Here is a 24,821-nt window from a genome sequence, read left to right as displayed (position 1 = left end):
GCGAGGTAGAGGGAGAAAGGGAGGTAGAGGGAGAGAGGGAGGTAGAGGGAGAGAGAGATGGGGAGGGAGAGAGAGCGAGGTAGAGGGAGAGAGGGAGGTAGAGGGAGAGAGAGGGGGGAGGGAGAAAGCGAGGTAGAGGGAGAGGTAGAGGGAGAGAGGGAGGCAGAGGGAGAGAGGGAGGCAGAGGGAGAGAGCGAGGTAGAGGGAGAGAGAGAGGTAGAGGGAGAGAGAGAGGTAGAGGGAGAGAGGGAGGGAGAGGGAGAGAGGGAGGTAGAGGGAGGTAGAGGGAGAGAGCGAGGTAGAGGGAGAGAGGGAGGTAGAGGGAGAGAGAGAGGTAGAGGGAGAGAGGGAGGTAGCGGGAGAGAGAGAGGTAGAGGGAGGTAGAGGGAGAGAGAGAGCGAGGTAGAGGGAGAGAGGGAGGTAGAGGGAGAGGGAGAGAGAGGGGGGATGGAGAGAGAGAGGGAGGTAGAGGGAGAGAGCGAGGTAGCGGGAGAGAGAGAGGTCGAGGGAGAGAGAGAGGTAGAAGGAGAGAGGGAGGTAGAGGGAGAGAGGGAGGTAGAGGGAGAGAGAGAGGGAGGTAGAGGGAGAGAGGGAGGTAGAGGTAGAGGGAAAGAGAGAGCCAGTGGTGTATTTAGGTTTTGTGCTGCCCTAGGCCTGACTAAACGCATGCACCCCCCTAATTTAAATACGACCCACCCCATCCTGCCGAGGCCACACCCCTTCCTGTTTAAGACCCACCCTATTATCTGTAAACCACACCCCTTCCTCTTTAGGCTTATTTGGCACCTTTCAGGGGGGAACGGGTACCTGTTTCTGACAGGTACCCTTCCCCCCTTCCGGGAGACTGCGCTGTCTCCTCTGAAGTTTGCCCCCCCTCCTCCTTCCTCCACTGGGCCATTCAGAAAGTGCAACGCGCTTCGCACATGTGCAGTGGGGAACCAGTTGGTTTCCCTTACCATGAATGATAGTGGCAAAACCCAAGAGCCAATCTGAAAATCGGCTGAGGTGTCGACATCGCTGGATCCCTGGACAGGTAAGTGTCCTAATATTAAACGTAAGCAGCTACAGTATTTGTAGCTGCTGAGTTTTAATGCTATCACGGGGGGGGGGGGGTCTCACTGTGCCCATCAATTGCAGCCTCACTGTGCCCCATCAAACGCAGCCACTGTGCCATCAAATGCAGCCACTGTGCCATCAAATTCAGCCACTGTGCCCCATCAAATGCAGCCACTGTGCCATCAAACGCAGCCACTGTGCCCATCAATTGCAGCCTCACTGTGCCCCATCAAACTCAGCCACTGTGCCATCAAACTCAGCCACTGTGCCCCATCAAACACAGCCACTGTGCCCATCAATTGTCGCCACTGTGCCCATCAATTGCCGTCTTTGTGCCATCAAATGCAGCCACTGTGCCATCAAATGCAGCCACTGTGCCCATCAATTGCAGCCTCACTGTGCCCCATCAAACTCAGCCACTGTGCCATCAAATGCAGCCACTGTGCCCATCAATTGCAGCCTCACTGTGCCCCATCAAACTCAGCCACTGTGCCATCAAATGCAGCCACTGTGCCCATCAATTGCAGCCTCACTGTGCCCCATCAAACTCAGCCACTGTGCCATCAAATGCAGCCACTGTGCCCATCAATTGCAGCCTCACTGTGCCCAATCAAACTCAGCCACTGAGCCATCAAACACAGCCACTGAGCCATCAAACACAGCCACTGTGCCCATCAAACGCAGTCACTGTGCCCATCAATTGCAGCCACTGTACCCATCAATTGCAGCCACTGTGCCCATCAATTGAGCCACTGTGCCCATCAAATGCTGCCACTGTGCCCATCAAACGTAGCCACTGTGCCCATCAAATGCTGCCACTGTGCCCATCAAATGTAGCCACTGTGCCCATCAAATGCTGCCACTGTGCCCATCAAACGTAGCCACTGTGCCCATCAAACGCTCCCACTGTGCCCATCAAATGCTCCCACTGTGCCCATCAAATGCTGCCACTGTGCCCATCAAATGCTGCCACTGTGCCCATCAAACGTAGCCACTGTGCCCATCAAATTCTGCCACTGTGCCCATCAAATGCTGCCACTGTGCCCATCAAACGTAGCCACTGTGCCCATCAAATGCTGCCACTGTGCCCATCAAACATAGCCACTGTGCCCATCAAATGCTGCCACTGTGCCCATCATACTTTGCCACTGTGCCCATCAAATGCTAACACTGTGCCCATCAAATGCTAACACTGTGCCCATCAAACGTAGCCACTGTGTCCATTAAATGCTAACACTGTGCCCATCAAATGCTGCCACTGGTAGAGGGAGAGAGGGAGGTAGAGGGAGAGGGAGAGAGAGAGCGAGGTAGAGGGAGATAGGGAGGTAGAGGGAGAGGGAGAGAGAGAGGGGGGAGGGAGAGAGAGAGAGTGAGGTAGAGGTGAGAGAGGGAGGGAGAGGGGGAGAGAGGGGGGAGGGAGAGAGCGAGGTAGAGGGAGAAAGGTAGGAAGGAATTACTAGCCGCTTTCAATTACTGTTGGGGCAAAACACTTTCTCGTTTTTGTTCCTCCATTCAATCACTGCTGCAGCTGCCACGTGATAACTTATTTGAAGTGATGGACACCGCATCCTTTGTACCCATTGGCTGAGAGGCAGTGGGAGGTGGTGCAGCCCACCTCCTGATACCTCCTCAGCCAATGGGTACCTGAAGTCCTCTTTTAAGTCCCTCCCTCTTGACTTCACTCAGAATCCCAGTCCAGCTAGCTAGCTTACTATGTGGGTGGGCTGGGGTGACACATTTATTAATGTGGATGATCTCATATTAATGAAGGATAGCGGCAACATGTATGTACAGCCTGTCTGCAGCATGGACCTTATGGGACCCTGGCTTAGGAGGGGGGAGAGTAGATCCAGCCAATGCGCACAGGTTGATGGTAGAAGCGGTGCAGCCTCTTTACGTGGCAGCAAACCGCCCCAGGGGGGGGGGGGCAATTGCCTTCCAAGGTAATGGCTAGGACATGTGGCCTGCAGCTCTTGCCCACTGGGGCAAATGCCCAGTGTGCCCAATGGCCAGTCTGGGCCTGTCACCACCCAGTGACACACCTATTACCTCTTTTACTGCCATTGCCGTAAATATTTTTTTTTTTTTTTTTTAGTTGTCATACATATAGAGAAATAAACAATTTCATTAATCCATCAATCGTATGAGTTCCAACAAATCCATTCAAAATCCAATTAACAGCATTACTCCTATCTTAAATACATCTACAGAAAAAACAATAACTAGTTATTTGAGATAGTCCCCATTCTCTCTTCCGTTAGACCCGCTTCTCTTGTATGCCCTGACAACATACTTTACTAAGAAGAAAAACCTCTACATATCTGAAGAGGCAAAAGAAGAAAGTAAGAAGCCCCATGAGGGAAAGATTTCCTAAAAAAAAATAAAAAAAATAAAAAATAAAGGAGAAAAAAGATAGAAAGAGGGAAGAGAAAAAAAAAAAACACTGATAGGGGAGATGTACCGAGGAAAAGGCGAGTTTACTATACCATCATCCACGAAAGTGAGGTCACCCCCAAGTCCACACTCTCTTTTTCACATACTCTCAGGAGCAAAGAGGGAACTCCCTTCCTCCGAGAAGAATTTAAATGTATTCCATTGGCCCCAAGTTTCTAAATATGTCTCCTTTCGATTTTGAGCCGATAATAGCAAATCCTCCATCCTATTAACCTCTTCAATTCGTGTGACCCATGTAAGAATTGTGGGAGGGTACGTATCTCTCCACTGCCGTACAATACATGATCTAGCCACGTTAATAAGATGGCGCAAAATTAATTTACTATATGTTTCCCCCGGTATGTTTGAGACATGTAACAAAAATAGGGCTGGATCTTCTGGGAGGTTATACTCAGTAAATTTCTGTGCTATCCGCCGTATCTCCCTCCAGAAGTACTCCAGTTTTGGGCAGGACCAAAGAACGTGGAGTAGAGTCCCTCTTTCCTTCTGACACCTCCAACATTTGTCCAGGATCTCCGGAAAGAATTTATTAAGTAATGAGGGTGTACGGTACCATCTTGTCATTATTTTAAAATTAGTTTCTTGGATTCTTGTGGATATTGAAGATTTAAATGCAAGATTTACTATCTGCCTATGTTGTGCCTGGGTGAACGTCCTGTCTAATGTCATTTCCCACTTCCTTATATATGGAGGGACATAATCCTCTTGGGGGGCAACCAGTAACGCATACATTTGCGTGATTAAATGAGAGCAAGGCCCTGTCCCCTCACATAGTTGTTCTAAGGGTGTCAATGTTCGTTGAAATCTGTCTGGAGGTGGGAGAGTGTTAAGGAAATGTCGCAACTGGGCTGCACTCCAGAAATCAAGACAGGAACGGTCGTTGGATGAGGTTAGTTCAGGTAATGAGGGCCATGTCCCAGTCGCTATTTGTATAAAATGCGAGGCCTGAAAACACTGAGTCTGAAAGTTTCCTGAAGGGTCCCTCCTGTAGTCCCGGAGGGAAACGAGGATTCCCTACAATAGGGTACAGGGGGGAGTTGACAGATGATAATAAAGTGGTGGAACATATTCAGGAGCAAATACGCAGGGTAGGGCCCAAGGTTGGGTGCTTTTTGAGAGCTGAACTCAGGTCTCCAAAGCACCAAACCGCACAACGCAATGGGACCTCACACTGTGATTGCTTGATTTTTGGCCATATTTTAAAGCTTGCATGCCTACACCAGTCTACTAGTCGCGCCAATAATATTTCTGCATATCGGGTACCGCTACCCCCCCATATTGTTTAGGCATTGTCATTAAACGGCATTGAATTCTGGGCCTTTTGTGGGCCCAAATGAATTCAGTTATCATCTTATTAGTCTGTTTAAAGAATTCTGGGGGTATATGAATTGGTAGAGTTTGAAAAAGATAGGAAAATTTCGGCAATACTGACATTTTTATTATGTTACATCTACCGAACCAAGAGAAAAGGCCCTGATGCCATTTAGAGAGTAATGCCCCGTACACACGGTCGGATTTTCCGATGGAAAATGTCCGATCGGAGCGTGTTGTCGGAAATTCCGACCGTGTGTGGGCTCCATTGGACATTTTCCATCGGATTTTCCGACACACAAAGTTGAAGAGCAGGAGATAAAATTTTCCGACAACAAAATCCGTTGTTGGAAATTCCGATCGTGTGTACACAAATCCGACGGACAAAGTGCCACGCATGCTCAGAATAAATAAAGAGATGAAAGCTATTGGCCACTGCCCCGTTTATAGTCCCGACGTACATGTTTTACGTCACCGCTTTTAAAACGATCGGATTTTCCGACAACTTTGTGTGACCGTGTGTATGCAAGACAAGTTTGAGCCAACATCCGTCTGAAAAAATCCTAGGATTTTGTTGTCGGAATGTCCGAACAAAGTCCGACCGTGTGTACGGGGCATAAGACTTTCACTCTACTTAGTAGAGGTGGGAAATTCAACTCAAAGGTTTGGTCCAATTTAGGTGGAATCAACGTGCCCAGGTATTTGATGCCCGTATAGGTCCATCTAAACTTAAAATTCATTTTTAAAGCATTAATTTGAGTTGTAGTCATAGATACACCCATTGCCTCTGACTTGGACATATTCATTTTTAAATTGGACAGTGCACCATATTGGTCCAATTCTCTTAGTAGGTTCGGCATAGATATAACAGGATTAGTAAGGCAAAATAAAAGATCATCTGCATATGCGGATACTTTATGATGTAAATCTCCAGTTATTAAGCCCCTAATATCCGGGTTTTGCCTGACCTTACAAAGAAATGGCTCTAGCCATTGCCATAAATATTATGCCAGTGTCTTTGGGGGGTTTTACACACACCCCGGTAATGCCTGGTCAACCATGTGTGCTCCCACCATGTTTCCCATGCACCCATTAGTGAACCCAGGAATGGCATGGGGGTGCCGCCGGATAGAGGGGTGGGGGAAATCAGGGAATGTCTGTTCACTGATCTCCCCTTCCTGATACTGACCCACTTGTAAAACGTCACTTCCAGGTCAGGAGCTGCAATCTGTTAGTTTAATTTGGTATAGGTGAGACATCAGGGGTCCTCTGGGCTCATTATCCTTGGCTATCTCTAAACGAATGACCTTTAGGGGCATTTAAAGCATTGCCTATGGAAAATATAGGGTACTGAAGCTTGTCACTGTTTTATGGGCGCAAGCAATTTTAATGCCCTGTACACATGATAGGATTCTCTGACAACGAAACCGTGGATTTTTTTCCGAAGGATGATGGTTCAAACTTGTCTTGCATACACACGGTCCCTGCTTTTTGCCCTGCTGTGTATCCAGTGTCCCGCTGTGTGCCCCATGCCCTGCTGTATGCCCTGCTGTGTGTCCCATGTCTTGCTGTGTGCCCTGTGCCCTGATGTATGCCCCATGATGTTCCCTATGCCCCATGCCCTGCTTGGTGCCCCATGTCCTGACGTATGCCCCATGGTGTTCCCTGTGTCCCCTGCTCTGCTTGGTGCCCCATGTCCTGATGTGTGCCCCATGCCCGCTGTGTGCCCTGTTGTGTGCCCCATGATGTGCCCTGATGTGTGCCCTACTGTGTGCCACATGTCCTGATGTGTGCCCAGCACCCCTGTGTGCCCTGCTGTGTGCCCCATGATGTGCCCTCCTGTATGCCTCATGCCCCGCTGTGTGCCCCATGCCCTGATCTGTGCCCTGTGTCCTGTTGTGTGCCCCATGATGTGTGCCCTACTGTGTGCCCCATGCCTTGCTGTGTGCTCCATGATCTGATGTGTGCCCAGTGCCCCTGTGTGCCCTGTGCCCTGCTGTGTGCCCCATGTCCTGATGTGTGCCCCATGATGTGCCCTGCTGTGTGCCTCATGCCCTGCTGTGTGCCCCATGCCTCTCTCTTTGTGCCTCATGCCCTGCTGTGTGCCCCATGATGTGCCCTGCTGTGTGCCCCATGTCCTGCTGTGTGCCCCATGATGTGCCCCGCTGTGTGCCCCATGACCCGCTGTGTGCCCCGTGCCCTGATGTGTGCCCAGTCGATGGGGTCGGCGCCGGCGTGAAGCATCACCTCCCTGAAATGAGTTTGCCACCTCCCTGAAATGAGTTTTTGCAGGTTGGGATGTCAGCTAGTTTAGACTATGTCTGAGATGCTAGATGTTTGTATAGGAACTATATGTCATGTGATGAACTCTGTCCTCCCTCCCTCCCTCCCTCCTTTGTCTTTAAGTTGTGCAATATTCTTTGTCTAAAATTGTATAAAGATGTGATTCTTACCAAGCATTCATTCAATGACTATCTTGTCTGCATCGGATGCTTCCGGAGCTCCGAAAGAAGTCTACTGATTGTCCAGATCTAAGCAGAATTAACCCTTACAGACAGCGAAAGTCTTAATCACAGTATAATATATGAGAATGGTGGTTGTTGCAACTACTGTATTTCTGTATAAACAACGTGCTAACATGCACATTGCCCAGGAATATTACAATGTTTTTAAAATAAGGCCTGAAAGAAACAACTGCACCCAGAAACTCTAATGCCGTGTACACACGGTCGGAATTTCCGACAACAAATCTTCGATGTGAGCTTGTTGTCGGAAAATCCGAACCGTGTGTATGCTCCATCGGACCTTTGCTGTTGGAATTTCTGACAACAAATGTTTGAGAGCTGGTTCTCAAATTTTCCGACAACAAAACTTGTTGTCGGAAATTCCAATCGTGTGTACACAATTCCAACGCAGAAAAATTCCACACAAAATCAAGCAGAAGAGCCGCACTGGCTCTTTTTAATTTTTCTCGGCTCGTCGTACGTGTTGCAAGTCACCGCGTTCTGGACGTTTGGAATTTGTGTGACCGTGTGTATGCAAGACAAGTTTGAGCCATCATCCGTCGGAAAAAAATGCACGGTTTTGTTGTCGGAATGTCTGATCGTGTGTACGCGGCATAAGGCAATGTGCCCTGTGAAAAAACACATGCGGCCTGTTATCTCTGTAGTGCAGGGGTAGGCAACCTGGGGCCCTCCAGCTGTTGCAGAACTACAAGTCCCATCATGCCTCTGGGAGTAATTGTAACTTCCTGCCTTGCAATGCCTCATGGGAAATGTATTTCCACAACAGATGGAGGGCCCCAGGTTGCCTACCCCTGCTGTAGTGTAAGTGGCCAGGCTGCAAAGAAACCCCAGGGCACCAGCAGCATTAAGATGTAAAAGATGTTCCCGCCCCTCTCCCTAGTTTGCCAAGATACACCGAATTTTGCTAACTAGAGGGCATTCAGTAAGGGTTTATATCTATTTAACGAGACCAGTGCCCACAATTCTACATTCACTTCTCACTAATCACTATGCACTTTATCAGTAAATTCCTATCATTTCCCTATCACAGCTAAAGCGCATTGCCAATAGGGCTGCTGGGAACCCACCATTTTATACTAAGGGGGCTGGCTTATACAAAAGACCCCTATTGGCCCTTCTGATCCAGCTGACCTAAGTTTGAAAGCCAGCAAGTGCATTATTAGTAGTTGGTGCTGCTATGGTGGTGAAATTGCACCTTAGTTTAGCAGGTCCATGAGCCTTGAACAGGCTGGGTTTACTTCAAACGTGGTCCACCTGAAAACAAACCTCATCCCTACTGCCTTGACTAATGATCTTACTTCATGGTTCATGTTCTCTGTACAGCATAATAATTGTCCAGGTGTCAGGTAGACCAGGTAAGTAATGATGCCCAAAGACCTGTGACCTTCTTTTACATTAGAGTTGCAGATTTCAAATCTCACTGAACTGATTTTTTGCTCTTATTCTCTCTCTCTCCTTTTTCTTGTAGCTGTGATCACCTGATGAGACCAAAATGTGGACATCTTCTAGATACATGTTCTGCACATTAGTCATATTTGTGTGGGTTGCTATCTTTTCTTTCTCCTACCATATAGAATTTAAACATTGGAAGATGAGATCTCAGGAACTTCCTATTGCCACAGACGGCATTACAGCTCTGGATAATCGAACATTTATCATCTCCCCGTATTATGACCCTAGACCTGGCCAATTAGTTCGGGTTATCACTATCATCCATGCATCTATTAAAGAACTCTACTGTATCTTCCATTGTTCCTCCCATCAGAATATCTTTATCAGGGCACAAATAAACCACCATGGTGACAGATTTGGGTTTCCATATGGAACAGCAGATCTTCTATGTGCAGAACCTTCTGGGTGTAATTACACTTATATGTCTTTCTCCTCAACTAATTCCACAAATACAAGTCAGAATCTTCTGTTTGAAGTCAAGAACCGTCCACCACAACCAATCTCCTCTAATTTCACCGTCTGTATTTCTGCTTTGTATGGAAACTATAATAATGTCCTCCAGATGATCCAGAGTATTGAGATGTACAAGATTCTGGGGGCCTCCAGAGTCACCATCTATAACACCAACTGTTCCCAGGATGTAAACAAGGTATTACGTCATTACATTGATGAAGGAATTCTAGATATGGTGCCATGGCCAATAGACCGTCATCTTAAAACAACAAATAAATGGCATTATTCCAAAGGACTAACTGCTGAGATTGGTTATTTTGGACAATTTACAGCCCTAAATGATTGTCTATACAGGAACATGTACAAAAGTAAGTTTGTTCTCCTTAATGACATTGATGAAATAATCCTTCCAATCAAGGACTGGGACTGGTCATCACTGATGGAGAATCTCCAGAATAAACACCCAGATGCAAGTGTCTTCCGCATTGACAACCATATCTTCCCCATTTCAGTCAACATCTCTGGATTTGACAGGTGGTCTCATGTTCCCGGGGTCAATATTCTCACTCACCTTCTTCGACGCCCTATAAACTGGAAATTCTATGATTCCCCCAAAATGATTGTGAACCCCCGAGACATAATTCAGACCGCTGTTCATACTGCTGTGAAACACAGAAGGAGTTCAAAGGATGTAGCACGAGATACGGCCTTTCTCTTCCACTGTAAAGAGATGAACAACGTCATTGTAAAGGACCTCGTTCCCGACGATAGGTTGATGAGATACAATCTGTCCTTAGTGCCCAATGTAGATAAGGCGATTCAGAGACTTTTCCCTCAGCAATAGAACCCCCCCTGTATATCCTGTAATGTAGAGTGAAGACTGGAATTCTGTGTCTACCTGATTCAAAACTCAACATTTATCAATGAGTTATTAAGACATTTTTCTCAGAAGACCCTTGTTCTACAACCATAATTCCAAAAATTCGGTGCTCTCTGTAAAATCTACAACAAAATGCAAGAATTTGCAAATCTCATCTCATCTCACCTCACTGTTATGCACTGCTACTACCCCTTCCTTTCCCGAATTCCCACAGTGAGTGATTGGTACTGACTGATCACCCTTTTTCTTTCATAACTGAAGCATAGCAAACTGTATTTACCTTGCTTCAGTTTTGGAATAAACAGGAAGCCTCTGTAGAGCACTTCCTGTTCTTTTATTCCATGCAGAGAAGAGGATCTGAGATAGACCCTGATATTTCACCAAAAGCCCTCACACCACAGTACAGTTAAAAAAAAAAGAAATAAAATTATAACAAAATAATTATTATTATTTATAATTATATTATTATGTTTATTTTAGGCCCTGCTTGCACTGCAAAACTCCTGTGTCAATGTCAAAACTGTGATTGCACTAGACAGTCAGTTAGGTTGCCCAGGTGGGAGAGGGTTAAGCCAGATTCTGCAGTCTCCCAGGCTTTCTGGGCTCTGTCCTCCTCCCTGGGCTGCTAATAAAAAAGGAGGAGGGCTCTGCTCAAAGCTCTGCTCAAAGCCCGCCCTGGCCTGCATGGGAAGGATATTAGAGGCACAGCGAGATATAACCATCAGCAACATTCTGAGCACCTTTGGGAAGATTCCTTTGGAACCAGGAGTCTTCCACATTATGGACTCTTACCTTGGAAGGTATGCTCTGGGCAGCCTGTGTTTAGTTAGTTAGAAGAAGACTGTTATTGTGCCGTTGGACTGCCCTGTTCTGCTCAGTAAAGATCCATTGACTGTTATATGCCTGGTCTGAAGTTACTGCAAAGGGGTGCATGGTGGTATGTGGTGTATCAGAAGAACATGGCCTGTTATGCACACATGGAATGAAGGGGAGGACATGTCATTGCTGATGTAGCACCCTGGTATTAGTCAGGGCTGCTAACAAATTTAGTTTGCTAGGTGGTAACTAGCCTGGCTAATTGTCAGGGAGATCCACTGACTTTTCCCTAACTCTGGATTTGATGCTTTTCTCTCTTCTGTCGCTAGGTAGCATTGTTGCCTGTGACATTTGAATGACAACAACATAGTAAATTCAGACTAGGAATAGATGGGTTGTCTCAGCCAATTGGCAGTGGTTTCTTTGGTCCCTTGGCCTACTGGGAGGGTCTATTTATTTGGGAGGAGTCAGGTGATCGGGGTTCTGTGCCACCTGGACGGCTGTCTGGGTGGATGTGTGTCACAAAGCTCCGGGTTGCTAGGCCAGAAGCCTGAGGACTATCCCGGGAGCACCTGGCTGCTAGGCTGTCTGAGACCTATCCAGGTTGGAGAGGAGCAGCATGGGGTTGGGGCTCCATGCTGAAAGCCCAACCAAGTTGCAGAGGTTCCGCTGGACGGGGAGCCGAATCATTTCCAGCGGTGAGGTAGAGGCAGTTGCCATAGGGGAAGACCACTCCTGTCGCCAGGGGCAAGTGATGTTCAAGGCCAGAGGTAAAGGGAAAAATAGTTGCCATCAAGGGACAACCACTCCTGTTATCAGAGGCCAGTGGATGGAAGTTTGAAGTACCAGAGCAGCCTTTTCACCAGCTGGGTACGGTGAAGAAGTGGGAAAACTTCAGCAGAGTGCCAAGCCAGGGAGCCAACTGGTTAGCGGGGGTGACGCTTGAGGATTGTACAGCGGGATAGATGTGGAAGATCTCAGGGGATCCAGTGATGACTGGGATCTTGAAGTCTTTTCACTGAGTAAAGATCTACAGTGAGATACTGTGAGATGTGAGAGAAGATCTATAACGGGTTACTGTTAGTTACGAGTACAGATCTTTATTGACTGTTGAAAGTTCAGTTGCCATAGGAGTCAGCAGTTCTACAAAATACAGTTTCTGCATCCAGCTTACAGGCCCTCTACCTTTATAGCTGTCTGCCTATTATTTTGTCTCGGAGTCTACCAATTGCTATTGCATCTGCCTAAGGGTGTCCTGGACCTAACCCTCTCCCCACCAGTTCTGTTTAAGAGACAATAAATCTCTTTTCTTGCATCCAAAACGTGACTGGTGCCCAATCATTCCATCTTGCACTATACCCACCATGCCTAATAAGCCACACTACAAGGAAGGATGTCAGCTCTCCCTGACTCTGGAGGTCACCATTAGGCCTTTGGAGGTCGGGGATACCGCTACACACTATATTACCAAAAGTATTGGGACACCTGCCTTTGCACACACATGAACTTTAATGGCATCCCAGTCTTAGTCCGTAGGGTTCAATATTGAGTTAGCTCCGCCCTTTGCAGCTATAACAGCTTCAACTCTTCTGGGAAGGCCGTCCACAAGGTTTAGGAGTGTGTCAATGGGAATGTTTGACCATTCTTCCAGAAGCGCATTTGTGAGGTCAGGTACTGATGTTGGACGAGAAGGCCTGGCTTGCAGTCTCCGCTCTAATTCATCCCAAAGGTGTTCTATATCACTGGAGGTTTTCCCTCACCCCCTGTCCTTGTGACACTCATACAAGAACAGAGGGAAGGGAGGGTTGTCATCTAATACAAGTTCTAACCCAGCATCCCTACTTACTATAAATGTAATTTTGGTCTGTGTCCTCTTTGGAGAGATTTCTCATCACTTCCTGGTATTTAGGGTGGAGCCACTGTCTTGGATCAGGAGGTGCTGTTAAGCTGGCTACACACTATAGAATTTTTTTGTTCAATTTCCTTTTCGATTTACCTTCAACTATGTAGTGTGAGGGCCTGCCTGATTGCATACAATGTGAAGGTGTTTGGGTTTGACCTAATTTTATATGCTATTGGTAGATCTAAAGGAAAAATGTACAAGAATCCTCCCTCTATTATACCCCAATCCTTCCTCTGTCCCTCTACTGCACCCCAATCCTTCCTCTGTCACTCTATTATACCCCAATCCTTCCTCTGCCTCTCTATTATACCCCAATCCTTCCTCTGCCTCTCTATTATACCCCAATCCTTCCTCTGTCCTTCTATTATACCCCAATCCTTCCTCTGTCCTTCTATTATACCCCAATCCTTCCTCTGCCTCTCTATTATACCCCAATCCTTCCTCTGTCCTTCTATTATACCCCAATCCTTCCTCTGCCTCTCTATTATACCCCAATCCTTCCTCTGTCCCTCTACTGCACCCCAATCCTTCCTCTGTCACTCTATTATACCCCAATCCTTCCTCTGTCCCTCTACTGCACCCCAATCCTTCCTCTGTCACTCTATTATACCCCAATCCTTCCTCTGCCTCTCTATTATACCCCAATCCTTCCTCTGCCTCTCTATTATACCCCAATCCTTCCTCTGCCTCTCTATTATACCCCAATCCTTCCTCTGCCTCTCTATTATACCCCAATCCTTCCTCTGTCCCTCTACTGCACCCCAATCCTTCCTCTGTCACTCTATTATACCCCAGTCCTTCCTCTGCCTCTCTATTATACCCAAATCCCCCCTCTGTCACTCTATTATACCCCAATCCTTCCTCTGCCTCTCTATTATACCCCAATCCTTCCTCTGTCACTCTATTATACCCCAATCCTTCCTCTGCCTCTCTATTATACCCCAATCCCCCCTCTGTCCTTCTATTATACCCCAATCCTTCCTCTGCCTCTCTATTATACCCCAATCCTTCCTCTGTCCCTCTACTGTACCCCAATCCCTCCTCTGTCACTCTATTATACCCCAATCCTTCCTCTGCCTCTCTATTATACCCCAATCCTTCCCTTGCCTCTCTATTATACCCCAATCCTTCCTCTGCCTCTCTATTATACCCCAATCCTTCCTCTGCCTCTCTATTATACCCCAATCCTCCCTCTGCCTCTCTATTATACCCCAATCCTTCCTCTGCCCTTCTATTATACCCCAATCCTCCCTCTGCCTCTCTATTATACCCCAATCCTCCCTCTGCCTCTCTATTATACCCCAATCCTCCCTCTGCCTCTCTATTATACCCCAATCCTTCCTCTGTCCTTCTATTATACCCCAATCCTCCCTCTGTCCTTCTATTATACTCCAATCCCCCCTCTGTCCTTCTATTATACCCCAATCCCCCCTCTGTCCTTCTATTATACCCCAATCCTCCCTCTGTCTCTCTATTATACCCCAATCCTTCCTCTGCCTCTCTAATATACCCCAATCCTTCCTCTGTCCCTCTACTGCACCCCAATCCCTCCTCTGTCACTCTATTATACCCCAATCCTTCCTCTGTCCCTCTACTGCACCCAAATCCCTCCTCTGTCACTTTATTGTACCCCAATTGCCCCTCTGCCCTTATACACCAATCCCCCTCTGTCCCTTTATTGTACCCCCATTTCTCCTCTGTCCCTCCATTGTACCCCAATCCTTCCTTAGTCCCTCTATTGCACCCCCATTTCTCCTCTGTCCCTCCATTGTACCCCAATCCTTCCTTAGTCCCTCTATTGCACCCCCATTTTTCCTCTGTCCCTCTATTGCACCCCCATTTTTCCTCTGTCCCTCTATTGTACCCCAATCCTTCGTGTGTCCCTCTATTATACCCCTGTCCTCCCCCTATCCCTCTATAGTACCACAATCCCCCATCTGTCCCTCTACTGTACCCCGATCCCCCCTCTGTTCCTCTATGGTACCCCATTTTCCCCTCTTTCCCTCTATTGTACCCCAATCCCTCCTCTGTCTCTCTATTGTACCCCAATTTCTCCTCTGTTCCTCTATTGCACCCAAATCCCCCTCTGTCCCTTTATTGTACCCCATTTCCCCCTCTGTCCCTCTAATGTACCCCAATCCTCCCTCTATTATACCCCGATCCTTCCTCTGTCCCTCTATTATACCCCGATCCTTCCTCTGTCCCTCTATTGTACCCCAATCCTTCCTCTGTCCCTCTACTGTACCCCAATCGCCCCTCTGCCCTTATATTATACCCCAATCCCTCCTCTGTCCCTTGATTATACCCAATCCCCCCTCTGTCCCTCTATTGTACCCCAATCTCCCCTCTGTCCCTCTATTGTACCCCAATCCCCCTCTGTCCCTTTACTTTACCTCAATCCACCCTCTGCCCCTCTACTGTACCCAAATACACCATCTGTCCTCCTATTTTACCCTAATCCTCCCTCTGTTATACCCCAATCTTTCCTCTGCCTCTCTATTATACCCCAATCCTTCCTCTGTCCCTCTATTATACCCCAATCCTTCCTCTGTCCCTCTATTGTAGCCCAATCCCTCCTCTGTCCCTCTTTTTTACCCCAATCCCTCCTCTGTCCCTCTATTGTACCCCAAATTTCCCTCTTTCCCTCTATTGTACCCCAATCCCTCCTCTGTCCCTCTATTATACCCCAAATCCTTCCTCTGTCCCTCTATTGTACCCCACCATTTCTCCTCTGTCCCTCTATTGTACCCCAATCCTTTGTGTGTCCCTCTATTATACCCCAGTCCTCCCTCTTTCCCTCTATTGTACCCCAATCCCTCCTCTGTCCCTCTATTATACCCCAAATCCTTCCTCTGTCCCTCTATTGTACCCCACCATTTCTCCTCTGTCCCTCTATTGTACCCCAATCCTTTGTGTGTCCCTCTATTATACCCCAGTCCTCCCCCTGTCCCTCTATTGCACCCCCAATCCCCCTTCTGTCTCTCTACTGTACCCCAATCCCCCATGTCCCTCTATGGTAACCCATTTCCCCCTTTGTCCATCTATTGTACCCCAATCTCTCCTCTGTCCCTCTATTTTACCCAATCCCTTCTCTGTCCCTCTATTGTACCCCAATCCTTCCTCTGTCCCTTTATTTACCCCATTTCCCCCTCTGTCCCTCTATTGTACCCCAATCCTCCCTCTGTCCCTCTATTGCACCCAATCCACCTTCTGTCTCTCTACTGTACTCCATCCCCCATATCTCTCTATGGTACCCCATTTCCCCCTCTGTCCCTTTATTTTACCACAATCCTCCCTCTGTTATACCCCAATCCCTCCTCTGTCCCTCTATTGTACCCCAATCACCCCTCTGTCCCTCTATTTAACCCCAATCCCTCCTATGTGTATCTTTTATACCCAACCCCCTCTGTCCCTCCTTTGTACCCCAATACCACCTCTGTCCCTCTATGGTACCCCAATTCCCTCTCTGTCCCTCTATTGTACCCCAATCGCCCCTCTGTCCCTCTAACCCCAATCCCTCTTATGTGTCTCTTTTGTACCCCAATCCCCCCTCTGTTCCTCTATGGTACCCAAATTCCCTCTCTGTCTCTCTACTGTTTCTCAATCTCCCCTCTGTCCCTCTATTGTACCCCAATCCCCCTCTGTCCCTCTAACCCCAATCCCTCTTATGTTTCTCTTTTGTACCCCAATCCCCCCCTCTGTTCCTCTATGGTACTCAAATTCCCTCTCTGTCCCTCTACTGTTCCTCAATCTCCCCTCTGTCCCTCTATTGTACCCCAGTCCCCTTCTATCCCTTTAGTTTACCCCAATCCCCCTCTGCCTCTCTATTATACCCCAATCCTTCCTCTGTCTCTGTATTGTACCCTAATCCCTCCCCTGTCCCTCTTTTATACCCCAGTCCTCCCTCTGTCCCTCTATTGTACCCCAATCGCCCCTCTGTCCCTCTAACCCCAATCCCTCTTATGTGTCTCTTTTGTACCCCAATCCCCCCTCTGTTCCTCTATGGTACCCAAATTCCCTCTCTGTCCCTCTACTGTTCCTCAATCTCCCCTCTGTCCCTCTATTGTACCCCAATCCCCTTCTGTCCCTTTAGTTTACCCCAATCCACCCTCTGCCCCACTATTGTACCCCAATCCCCCTTCTGTCCCTCTACAGTACCCCATTTCCCCCTCTGTCCCTCTATTGTACCCCAATCCCTCCTCTGTCCCTTTATTGTACCCCAATCCTTCCTCTGTCCCTCTATTGCACCCCAATCCCCCCTCTGTCTCTTTATTGTACCCCATTTCCCCCTCTGACCATCTATTACACCTCAATTCTTCCTTTATTATACCCAATCCCTCCTCTGTTCCTCTATTATACCCAATCCTTCCTCTGTCCCTCTATTGTACCCCAATCCTTCCTCTGTCCCTCTACTATACCCCAATCGCCCCTCTGTCCTTCTATTATACCCCAATCCCTCATCTGTATCTCTATTATACCAAATCCCCTCTCTATTGTACCCCAATCCCACCTCTTTCCTTCTATGGTACCTCAATCTCCCCTCTGTCCCTTTAATTTACCCCAATCCACCCTCTGCCCCTCTACTGTACCCCAATCCCCCATCTGTCCTTCTATTTTACCCCAATCTATCCTCTGTTCCTCTAATTTACCCCAATCCTCCCTCTATTATACCCCAATCCTTCCTCTGTCCCTCTATTGTACCCCAATCCCTCCTCTGCCTCTCTACTGTACCCTAATTGCCCCTCTGCCCTTATATTATACACCAATCGCCCCTCTGTCCCTCTATTGTACCCCAAACCCCCCTGTTTCTCTATCATACTCCAATCCCCGCTCTATCCCGCTATTGTACCCCACTTACCCTCTGTTCCTCTATTGTACCCCAATCCCCCCTTTCAGGAAGTCGGGCGTATGAATTCCTATGGAGGGGTTTGGGGGGGGTGTTTTTTGAAGCACCTGACCAGATGCTCTAATAGGCTTCAAAATAGGGCGGGCTTGGAGCGCTGAGCATTGCGTCCGGAGCCCGCCCAGTTGTGTTGCAAAAGCGAATGAATATTTGCTGTTGCAACACTGATCCTCCTCCCAGCCAATCAGGAAGCAGGTCTAATACCCGTCACCCTATTGACTGAAAGGACAGCGATCCGATTGGATGCCTAGGAGGATGGGAGCCGCCATAATCTCAGAAGAGAAGAGGACATGCTGCCAGATGCCTGCCACAGCCTGATCCCCTGCCCAATGTGCCCGTCGATCCCCACCGCTGTGTGCCCATCGATCCCGATGCTGTGTGCCCATTGATCCCCGGTGCTGGGTGCCCGCTGATCCCCGATGCTGTGTGCCAGCGATCCCCGATGTGCCCGCTGATCCCTGCCGCTGATGGGATAAGTGGCAGTGGCGACCTATCCATAAGGATCCTAATCCATGCTTCCGCCCCCCTAATCTACATGCAGGACACAGGACACATGGATTTCAGTTGGGTTTTTCTTTTTGGATGCACATGATTAGAGCATGGGGCTCTGCGGTGCAGAGCATTGCGCCCTGAGCCCACCCAGTTGTGTATCAATTAATATTCACTATTGTCTTCCTGATTCTCCTCCCGGCCAATCAGGAAGTCTTAGGACTCCTGGCAAATCGGGACTCAGGACTCACTTCCTGTCTGGCCGGGAGGAGAAGCAATGTCTATTCAGCCGGGAGAAGAAGCCCCGACTCTTCCCTTGGAGCAAAGAGCAGTACCCCTCGTCCTCGATCCTCGTCATCTCCTAAGATAAGACTGCCTTCCCGTCCGTCTCCCAGGGGGGTGGCGGCGGTGGTGCGAGTGAGGAGGTGTGTTTGTTTGCTGCCCCCCCTAAAACATTGAGCACAAGCCGCCACTGCAATGGAGCAGACAAAAGCGGAGGTCAGGGGACAAGCCGAGGTCAGTGCAGGCAGAGTTCAGAGAGTAGTCAGGGGACAAGCCGAGGTCAGTGCAGGCGGAGTTCAGAGAGTAGTCAGGGGACGAGCCGAGGTCAGTGTAGGTGGAGTTCAGAGAGTAGTCAGGGGACAAGCCAAGGTCAGTGCAGGAGGAGTTCAGAGAGTAGTCAAGACAAGCCGGGTCAGCAACTGGGATCAGGATACAGAATCGCAAAATACACAGGAGGCTGAAGACAAAGCAGTACTGATCCTGAGCACTGGCCCAGTATAAATAACCCATTTGGTGCCAACATCTGTCACAAGTGCACGTTTGTGCCTGAATTCTGCAAGCACAAAGGGGAACATGTATTAACCTGTGCACAGAAGTTCAGAGGAGCCATGATGTTTATTGGCATGCCCTTCCTTACTGCGGAGCTTTACCGAAAAGGGGAATTTCAGTCCTCCCCCCTCACTACCTAACGTATGCGCCTGGAAACGTATGTAATGGAAAGTAAATGATCAAAATCATTCTAGTTCCCAAGCCTAAGTCTTTAGCTGCACTAAATATTGTTGCCATTACAGGATATTAATTTAAGTAAAAACACTCCAGAGCGCACATCTCAAATACCAAATAAAATAAGGTAGAAGCAGGAGGACCCAGAGGAATAAGATCAATTAATAAACCCAAGCAATGATATCATGAGGTATTGAAGTGTAGTAGACCAATCACCCACAGGCTAAATCAAAGGTACAACAATCAATAAATAAATCAATAAATAAATGAATGGTGTATTGGTCACGGGTTCCCGGGCACTAAACATTGACAGCTGAGCTACACATAAAAAGTCCAATGCTGCTGGGTGGCCAGAGGGGGGAGCTCCGGAGCATGGAAAAGATGGACGGGGAAGAAGGACCGGTGCAAAGGCACAGAGCCGCGTTTCTCAACCTATTTGCCGTTGAGGAACCCTTGGAAAAAAGTCTGAGATCTCGAGGAACTCCTGAAATAATTCTCAGATCTACATCTTACGGAACATTGGTGTGATCAGCGAGCCCTTAATATAACAATTATTTTTAAAAATAGCATTAAATAATAGAATAAATATAAAAACTTACTTCCTTAATGTGAGACTTGGGCCAGCTTCTTTCGGCACAGATGCTCAATTCCTGGAACTTGGGATATGCACACATCTTCAACTGAAATTAAACATGGGAGTCACCAGGGCAGGGAACAGGGGGGTCACCAGGTCATGACAAAGGGGGCTCACCAGGTCATGGCACAGTGGGGTCACTGGCAGGGAAGGGGTTAACACTAGGGGGCGATCAAGGGGTTAAGTGTGTCCTTTGGAGGTGTTTCTGTGTGGGGGGAGGGGACTGACAGGAGGAGGAGAGAGATCACTGTTCCTGATCACAAGAAACAGCAGATCTCTCTCTACTCCCCTGTCAGAACGGGGATCTGTTTGTTTACATACACACATCCCCGTTTCTGGCTCTCTGTGGAGTGTTTGCGGGAGGCCGGAGGACATCATGGCCGCCGGACACGCTCATCGGCACCAGCGCCGTGGGCTGATGTACACCTACGGTGATTCTTCCAGGAGAGCCATCCTGCTGCAGTATAATGACAGCAGCTGGTCAGTAAGCAATTAAAATATATATATAAATACTGCTCAAAAAAATGAAAGGAACACTTTTTAATCAGAGTAGAGCATTAAGTCAAATGAAACTCCTGGGATATTGATATGGTCAGGTAAGTAGCAGAGGGGGGAGGGGTGTACACAGAGGGGGGAGGAGCGTACACAGAGGGGGAGGGGTGTACACAGGGGGGGGTGTACACAGGGGGAGGGGTGTACACAGAGGGGGAGCGGGGTGTACACAGAGGGGGGAGGGGTGTACACAGGGGGGGAGGGATGTACACAGAGGGGGAGGGGGGTGTACACAGAGGGGGAGGGGTGTACACAGAGGGGGTGGGGTGTACACAGAGGGGGAGAGGTGTATACAGAGGGGGGGCGGGGTGTACACAGAGGGGGAGGGGTCCAGGTATGGCCTCATGCTACCTGTAGTGACACTGACCCTATAGGGTCCAGGTATGGCCTCATGCTACCTGTAGTGACACTGACCCTATAGGGTCCAGGTATGGACCCTATAGAAGTTGCACAGGCAGTCCAAATCCTCCAGGATGGCACATCAATATGTGCCATTGCCAGAAGGTTTGTTGTGTTTCCCAGCACAGTCTCAAGAGCATGGAGGACATTCCAAGAGACAGGCAGTTACTCTAGAAGAGTTGGACGGGGCCGTAGAAGGTCCTTAACCCATGAGGACCGGTATCTGCTCCTATGTGCAAGGGGGATCAGGATGAGCGCTGCCAGAGCCCTACAAAATGACCTCCAGAAGGCCACTCGTGTGAACGTCTCCGATCAATCAGAAACAGACTTTATGAGGGCGGCCTGAGGGCCCGACATCCTCTAGTGGGCCCTGTGTTCACTTACCGGCACTGTGGAGTTCAATTGTCATTTTCCATTGGACACCTGAATTGGAAGGTCCACCATTGGCACCCTGTGCTTTCCACGGATGAGAGCAGGTTCACCCTGAGAACATGTGACAGACGTGGAAGGGTCTGGAGAAGGCGTGGAGAACATTGTGCTGCTTGTAGCATCGGGGGGTCTTTGAATTCAGCCCTCTGTAGGTTGATGATTTTCATTTCCATCAAACTATGTGGTATCCTTTCCTTCCTAACACATTACCCAGTCCATACCAGTATAGATCCTAACACATTACCCAGTCCATACCAGTATAGATCCTAACACATCACCCAGTCCATACCAGTATAGATCCTAACACATTACCCAGTCCATACCAGTATAGATCCTAACACATTATCCAGTCCATACCAGTATAGATCCTAACAATTTACCCAGTCCATACCAGTATAGATCCTAACAATTTACCCAGTACATACCAGTATAGATCCTAACACATTACCCAGTCCATACCAGTATAGATCCTAACACATTACCCAGTCCATACCAGTATAGATCCTAACAATTTACCCAGTCCATACCAGTATAGATCCTAACACATTACCCAGTCCATACCAGTATAGATCCTAACAAATTACCCAGTCCATACCAGTATAGATCCTAACACATTACCCAGTCCATACCAGTATAGATCCTAACAATTTACCCAGTCCATACCAGTATAGATCCTAACACATCACCCAGTCCATACCAGTATAGATCCTAACACATTATCCAGTCCATACCAGTATAGATCCTAACAATTTACCCAGTCCATACCAGTATAGATCCTAACACATTACCCAGTCCATACCAGTATAGATCCTAACACATTACCCAGTCCATACCAGTATAGATCCTAACACATTACCCAGTCCATACCAGTATAGATCCTAACAAATTACCCAGTCCATACCAGTATAGATCCTAACACATTACCCAGTCCATACCAGTATAGATCCTAACACATTACCCAGTCCATACCAGTATAGAGCCTAACACATTACCCAGTCCATACCAGTATAGATCCTAACAATTTACCCAGTCCATACCAGTATAGATCCTAACACATTACCCAGTCCATACCAGTATAGATCCTAACAATTTACCCAGTCCATACCAGTATAGATCCTAACACATCACCCAGTCCATACCAGTATAGATCCTAACACATTATCCAGTCCATACCAGTATAGATCCTAACAATTTACCCAGTCCATACCAGTATAGATCCTAACACATTACCCAGTCCATACCAGTATAGATCCTAACAAATTACCCAGTCCATACCAGTATAGATCCTAACACATTACCCAGTCCATACCAGTATAGATCCTAACACATTACCCAGTCCATACCAGTATAGATCCTAAGACATTACCCAGTCCATACCAGTATAGATCCTAACACATTACCCAGTCCATACCAGTATAGATCCTAAGACATTACCCAGTCCATACCAGTATAGATCCTAACACATTACCCAGTCCATACCAGTATAGATCCTAACAAATTACCCAGTCCATACCAGTATAGATCCTAACACATTACCCAGTCCATACCAGTATAGATCCTAACACATTACCCAGTCCATACCAGTATAGAGCCTAACACATTACCCAGTCCATACCAGTATAGATCCTAACAATTTACCCAGTCCATACCAGTATAGATCCTAACACATTACCCAGTCCATACCAGTATAGATCCTAACAATTTACCCAGTCCATACCAGTATAGATCCTAACACATCACCCAGTCCATACCAGTATAGATCCTAACACATTATCCAGTCCATACCAGTATAGATCCTAACAATTTACCCAGTCCATACCAGTATAGATCCTAACACATTACCCAGTCCATACCAGTATAGATCCTAACAAATTACCCAGTCCATACCAGTATAGATCCTAACACATTACCCAGTCCATACCAGTATAGATCCTAACACATTACCCAGTCCATACCAGTATAGAGCCTAACACATTACCCAGTCCATACCAGTATAGATCCTAAGACATTACCCAGTCCATACCAGTATAGATCCTAACACATTACCCAGTCCATACCAGTATAGATCCTAAGACATTACCCAGTCCATACCAGTATAGATCCTAACACATTACCCAGTCCATACCAGTATAGATCCTAACAAATTACTCAGTCCATACCAGTATAGATCCTAACACATTACCCAGTCCATACCAGTATAGATCCTAACACATTACCCAGTCCATACCAGTATAGATCCTAACACATTACCCAGTCCATACCAGTATAGATCCTAACACATTACCCAGTCCATACCAGTATAGATCCTAACACATTACCCAGTCCATACCAGTATAGATCCTAACAAATTACTCAGTCCATACCAGTATAGATCCTAACACATTACCCAGTCCATACCAGTATAGATCCTAACACATTACCCAGTTCATACCAGTATAGATCCTAACAAATTACCCAGTCCATACCAGTATAGATCCTAACACATTACCCAGTCCATACCAGTATAGAGCCTAACACATTACTCAGTCTATATCAGGTCAGGGGTGGGTAGTGGGGTCCCCCAGAGTTCTGTGCTGGGACCAATCCTATTTAATTTGTTCATAAACGATCTGGAGGATGGGATAAACAGTTCAATCTCTGTATTTGCAGACGATACTAAGCTAAGCAGGGCAATAAACCTTGCAAGAAGATCTGAACAAATGAATGGGGGAGGGGCAACTACATGGCAAATGAGGTTCAATGTAGAAAAATGTAAAATAATGCATTTGGGTGGCAAAAATCTGAATGCAATCTATAGACTGGGGGGAGAACCTCTGGGGGGATCTAGGATGGAAAAGGACCTGGGGGTCCTAGTAGATGATAGGCTCAGCAATGACATGCAATGCCAAGCTGCTGCTAACAAAGCAAACAGAGTATTGGCAGAGATAAAACGATAATTCTCCCGCTCTACAAGACTCTGGTCCGGCCGCACCTGGAGTATGCGGTCCAGTTCTGGGCACCAGTCCTCAGGAGGGATGTACTGGAAATGGAGCGAGTACAAAGAAGGGCAACAAAGCTAATAAAGGGTCTGGAGGATCTTAGTTATGAGGAAAGGTTGTGAGCTCTGAACTTATTCTCTCTAGAGAAGAGACGCTTGAGAGGGGATATGATTTCAATATATAAATACCGGACTGGTGACCCCACAATATACAAATACCGGACTGGTGACCCCACAATATACAAATACCGGACTGGTGACCCCACAATATATAAATACCAGACTGGTGACCCCACAATATACAAATGCTGGACTGGTGACCCCACAATATACAAATACCGGACTGGTGACCCCACAATATATAAATACCGGACTGGTGACTAGGCATGAGCCGAACACTCCCCGGTTCGGTTCGCATCCAGAACATGCGAACAGGAAAAAAATTTGTTCGAACACGCGAACACCGTTAAAGTCTATGGGACTCGAACATGAAAAATCAAAAGTGCTAATTTTAAAGGCTAATTTACATGGTATTGTCCTAAAAAGTGTTTGGGGACCCGGGTCCTGCCCCAGGGGACATGGA

At 47.5% G+C, this 24,821-nt stretch overlaps 1 protein-coding gene across 1 annotated transcript; it reads left to right on the top strand.

Annotated features, from left to right (window-relative positions):
- Positions 1–8,823: 8,823 nt before the first annotated feature.
- LOC141124137 (beta-1,4-galactosyltransferase galt-1-like) lies at positions 8,824–12,319 on the top strand. The gene has a single exon (XM_073612214.1). The coding sequence runs from the start codon at positions 8,839–8,841 to the stop codon at positions 10,093–10,095; it is 1,257 nt and encodes a 418-aa protein (XP_073468315.1). The 5' UTR covers positions 8,824–8,838; the 3' UTR covers positions 10,096–12,319.
- The last annotated feature ends 12,502 nt before the right edge of the window (positions 12,320–24,821 follow it).

The sequence above is a fragment of the Aquarana catesbeiana genome, linkage group LG01, assembly GCF_042186555.1.
Source record: "Aquarana catesbeiana isolate 2022-GZ linkage group LG01, ASM4218655v1, whole genome shotgun sequence".
NCBI lineage: Eukaryota > Metazoa > Chordata > Amphibia > Anura > Ranidae > Aquarana > Aquarana catesbeiana.
Note: the sequence above shows the minus strand (reverse complement) of the source record. Positions and strands in the feature narration are given on the sequence as shown.

Excerpts from the sequence above, each read along its gene's own strand:
- LOC141124137 (XM_073612214.1), top strand. The coding sequence starts at position 8,839 with ATGTGGACATCTTCTAGATACATGTTCTGCACATTAGTCATATTTGTG.